Source organism: Gekko japonicus, unplaced genomic scaffold (genome assembly GCF_001447785.1).
Source record: "Gekko japonicus isolate JY-2015 unplaced genomic scaffold, Gekko_japonicus_V1.1 scaffold133, whole genome shotgun sequence".
Classification (NCBI taxonomy): Eukaryota; Metazoa; Chordata; class Lepidosauria; order Squamata; family Gekkonidae; genus Gekko; species Gekko japonicus.
Genome location: NW_015171506.1, coordinates 246489 through 251677, shown reverse-complemented (window position 1 = coordinate 251677; position 5189 = coordinate 246489). Strand labels below are relative to the sequence as shown.

General features: G+C 43.6%; 1 protein-coding gene across 2 annotated transcripts in view; it reads right to left on the bottom strand.

Annotated features, from left to right (window-relative positions):
* AGTPBP1 (ATP/GTP binding protein 1) overlaps positions 1-5189 on the bottom strand; it is a 146244-nt gene that overhangs the window by 35795 nt on the left and 105260 nt on the right. For both annotated transcript variants that reach the window (XM_015419280.1, XM_015419279.1), the window contains exons 16-17: positions 3747-3833; positions 3515-3663 (exon numbers count right to left, since the gene is read on the bottom strand). In XM_015419280.1, coding sequence (XP_015274766.1) covers positions 3515-3663; positions 3747-3833 — 236 coding nt within the window. The remainder of the gene's footprint in view (positions 1-3514; positions 3664-3746; positions 3834-5189) is intronic.

Here is a 5189-nt window from a genome sequence, read left to right as displayed (position 1 = left end):
GAGGAAGCCCCGCCAAGGCCCTCCCTGGCCCCAGGCAGGCAGGGGTGGGGAGAGACGGGGAGGAAGCAACTTACCCTCCCTCTTCTCCTGCCTCCTCCTGGCTGAATGAGGGCCGGAAGCGGGGCGGCCGGAAGCAGGGGGCTTCATCGTGTGCCCCGCCCCCCGCACCTCACCAGGGGGAATGGCGATCCCCTGCAATCCCCCCGAATGGACCTCTGCCTGTAGACCACATCCATTTCACTCATAAGATAGTCCGCCTTCATATCTGTCACTGGGGCCAGTGCTTCACTCATCATTTGCTTCAGATTCTCTCCTCTGCTCTCTGGAACACCCTGGAAGCGAAGGACCAGGTTTGCCTTCTCCATTTGTATTTGCAAAAGCTGTTCTTCTGTTGAAATTTGCTTTCCCCCCAATTTTAGCACTTTTTTCTTCACCTTTTGAGTAGTGGCATCAACCTCTTTCATCTTCTCAGCTGTTTGATCCATGATTTTAAGAGTCTCGTTGAATTGTGTTTGCTGAGTGGTGATACATTGATTCATTTTTGACAGCTGCTCCTTGAGGTTAGTCATCTGCTCCAGCAGGGGGCGCAGGGACTCTGCCATCGTTTTTGCCAGCTCAGTGTTTCCTTCCGGTTTTGGACTCTCAGCTGGTTTTGTTTTTGAAAGTTTCTCCTTCTCTGTCCTCTTCCCCGCCATCTTTATCGATTGTTTACTTTTGCTAAACTTTTAAAAGCCTCTGAATGTGCACTCATATGCTCGCACACGCCTTGGTAAGTCTTTCCAACAGTTTTTACCGCTTTCGCTCCCACCCCCAATCTCGCTTGTGAGTTTATGCGCATGGGAGGGGCTTTACTCTCTAGTCCACAGGGTGGGGGAGCTTTCTTCTTAACTCTTAACAAAATCACTCTAATCCGACTCACGTCCATACTCGGTCATCCAACCTCGGTTTGCTTTCGTTTTTAGCCGCTCGATCTCCTGCGCTTGTCCCAGTCAGCGTCACTGGTTCCTTGCGGACACTTGGCAGAGGAACCATGGGGACGGAGAAGCGCCTCGATTCCCCAGCATCGTGCTGGCGAAGAGGCGACCTCTCAAAAGTCCCTTGGCCAGGAGTCTTTCGCCAGACCCCCGGGGGGGTGCGATACATCGCCCCCTCTCCTTTCTGCCTGTGCACAGCTTCACCCCCAGGAGGTCTGACTGCTTAGCGTGCCGCCATAGACCGGAAGTCAGGGTTGGCAGATGTTTCCCACATTGAAACAGCTACTAATGGAGAGTCTGGAACATGAGTTAGCTGCCATCCACCCTGAACTGCAGGCCTCATGCCAGGGATGGAAATGAAGGGCACAACCCCTCCAACCCCCCCCTTCATATCCTCTGTACTCTTGTCCCAGCTTCTCGGTGGCTGTTGGGAGGAGAACAAGCAGACCACAGAGAAGAGAGATTAAACCCACCACCAGCTCCATGGCAGCCACCCAGGGAAAAAAGCAAGTTGGACACAGTGGAGTGCTGATGGTTTTACTCCACAGCCAGCTTGCTTTCCTCTGGGTGTCTTGGCCATCTCATCGTCTTGCCTAAGCTGCTGTGCCTCATGATGAGGAGAGAATGAGGGCAAAGAGCAAAAGCCCTTCCCCTCACTCCAGATCCCCCAAATTCAACAGCAGTGGGTAACAGCTACTCTACATGTTCAAAGGTACTCTGGTAATAAAAGGCTATAGTTATATATTTAATATTAATAGTGGTCTTATATTATTGTAGGCATGTACTTGGGGGGGTGACACATAAAGGGAATACAGTATTCATGTGGCTCTTTTGGTTGATGAAAATTGTGAATGTGTCTTTGTGTGATCTGTACACTAAGTACCACTGCAGTAAAATCACTGTATTCCTATGACAGGTTTTCTTCTTCTTTGCCACTAAGAAATCTTTGTAATACCTGTTCAATCTCAACGTCTTTTAAAATCTACAAGGTTACAATAGTATATATTTTAATTTATAAAACAATAGTATATTTTTCCTTCACTTACATAAATTGTAATGTACTATTTTATTACATTGTACAGTTCATATACAATAATAATTTGTAGGGCTAGCATGACCTTTCAAAACTGATCTGTATATCTAATTCTGAACATGGCTTCAGAATGTAGAACAAAAACCCCCATATCTTCTGCATTGCCATTTTTGCCACTCATTTTTCCCTATTGCTTTGAGTCTCCCACCCCCTTTCCACATGTGTTTTGCTTCCTCTGGGACTACTAGAGAGAGCAAAACAAATTGGGGGGAGGGGAACCCTGAAGCAATAGGGACAAATGACAATGCAGAAGAGCCCTATAAGGGGATCATTTAGAGACACTGGTGATGATTTCCAGGTTTCCAGAAAAATACTAAAACCTCTCATCCAACAGGAGGCTTGGTGAAGGGGGAAACAAGAGGAGAGAAAGTAGGGACTGGGGGGGGGGGGATGAGATTTTCCCACTTCTGCAATGCCCCACATATTACCCTTTGTAGCCACCCTCAAAAGTTAGAGGACAGCAGCTACTGAGACTATCCTTGCCAGGCTCTTTAACTCCCAAGGATGGATGAAAGGTGGAAACAGACCCGCCTTTGTAACCACCCTCTGGGGTTAGAGAGTGGCAGCTGCCCAGATTTTTCCAGCTGGTGGTCCTTTGACTCACAGGAAAGACCTTTTTGGCCATTCTTGGGCATGCCAAAATGCCCCATAACATTTTGTTACAGGTCCTCACTTGTACTACTACAGATTCCAATTGTTGATCTGGTTTCCTATCTACTTTTTTATATATATAGTAAAAGGTAAAGGTTTCCCTTGCTCGAAAGCCAGTTGAATCCAACTCTAGGGTTGCGGTGCTCATCTCTGTTTCCAAGCCGAAGAGCCAGCGCTGTCCGAAGACGTTTCTGTGGTCATGTGGCCGGCATAACTAAATGCCGAGGCACATGAAACTCTGGTACCTTCCCACCGAACTGGTACCTATTCATCTACTTGCAATTCCTTGCTTTCAAACTGCTAGGTTGGCAGGGGCTGGAACCAGAGATGGGAGCTCACTTTATCATGCGGAACTCGGGTCTCGAACTGCTGAACTACCAACCTTCCAGCCTGCAGTTCAACATCTTAACCACTGAGCCACTGCAGATATATATATATCATACTGCAAACGATCATCATAGTACTACTCAGCAATTCACATATTTTGCTAAAAAATTCCATTTCCATAAAGGAAAGAAAGGAAGGAAGGCCTTCATTTCCTCTCCTCGCACTGTTCCTTGGTAGTTTAGGTATTCATAACCATTAGGATGGCAGAAGGCCACAGTTAAAAGAGGTCCAGAAGGCCTATTAGCATTCATGCCTGTGGGTTTTCTGAAGCCTGACCTCACAAACTCTCCAAACAGTGTTTCCTCTATCTTGGGGGAGGAGGGAATGCTCTTGAAGTACTAAAATGTCTGAATATAGCCTCATTTTTCCTAGTTCATTCTTTTCAAAGGAAAAGTAAAACAGGTCTTACCATAATTGAACTGACTGTTTGACTTTTCACAGTTGATTATATTAAATCGGTAAGCAATGCCTGTCCTCATTCCACTGACTTCGAAGTAAAACCACTGGTGATAATGGTTGCTGTTTATATCAGCATTCAGGATAAGATCATACTCATTTCTAAAGATAAGTAGAAACAAAAGTCTTAAAATTAAGAGAACCCAGAATGCAGAAATTGAATAGAAGTGACAACAGAATCTTACTTTCTGATCTGAATGACTTTGCGCAAGTTCCCTGATTCAAATTTAGAATTAAACTTCAAAATGTCTCCTTCATCTGGCACCATGTAGCTGAAAGACATTGCAAGGAAAACAGAATCACCATTATAAGTAACTCAGCAATAATCTTACTAGCAGACTTTAAAACCTCCTGAGTACATACCATCAGTTTGGGATTAAAAATTATCTAGTTCATCCAATCAATAGTTACAGATTTCAGTTATACATATCACTTATCAGTAATTCAGGGGTAAATGATTTGAACACTGTAGCTGAAATATCTATGCCATCATACAGCGTAAACACGAATATTTACTTTCCCCTGGATGTTATTTTCATTTTCCTGTGCCAGAAGCTGATTATTTTATTGTTGGTTTATATTTATATCATATTTAAAATGTTAATAGTTGAATTGTTTCTCCCCCAAAGGAGGGGGGAGGGCGAGGAGGAGGAGATTGGATTTATACCCTGCCCTTCACTACCCAAAGGAGCGGCTTACAATCCCTTTCCATTCCTCGCCCCACAACAGACACTCTGTGAGGTAGGTGGGGCTGAGACAGCTCTCTCTCGAACTGCCTTTGAGAGAACAGCTCTGAAAGAACTTCTGACTGACCCAAGGTCACACCAGCAGCTGCATGTGGAGGAGTGGGGAATCAAACCTGGCTCTCGCATATCAGAGTCCACGCTCTTAACCACTACACCAAACTGACTCTCCATTAGTTTCTAGTTTCCACTAGGTTCTTTTTTTTTTTTTTTTTTTTTTTTTTTTTTTTTTTTTTTTTTTTTGGTAAACAAATTTTATTTTCTCAGGAATACAACATATAAAACATTTCATTCTATCAATTGTCTACCCCATTCCCAGTTCCTCCCCTCCCTCCAATGGCTTCCCACAATGCTTCCACCCCTGCTCCAAATTACTTCATATCATCAACAATATCAGTTTTTCATCATTACAATCTAAAGATAACATCATTTGACTTAATATTGATCTAAACATATTAAGTTTTGTTTCACATCCCAGTTCTTTTCCAGATAAATTTTAAAATCATTCCATTCTCCAAAAAACTCATCGTCTTCTTTGTTATTCAGTTTTTTGTAATCTTATCCATTTGTGCCATGAACAGAACTTTTTGTATCCATTCTTCAACCTCTGGTACCTTTTCCGTCTTCCAAAACTGAGCATAAATCATTCTCGCTGTCACTATCAGGTACCAGAGTAAAGTTTTTTTAGTCGTATTGACTTCTTCCATTTTGAGTCCCAAAAGCAGAATTTCCGGTGCTTTTTTAAAAGAACATTTCAGTATTTTTTGCATTTCATTGTGGACCTTTGTCCAAAAGTCTACAGCTTTCTCACAAGTCCACCACATATGATAAAATGAGCCCTCATGCCTCTTACATTTCCAGCATTTGTTTGACATATTTTGATTC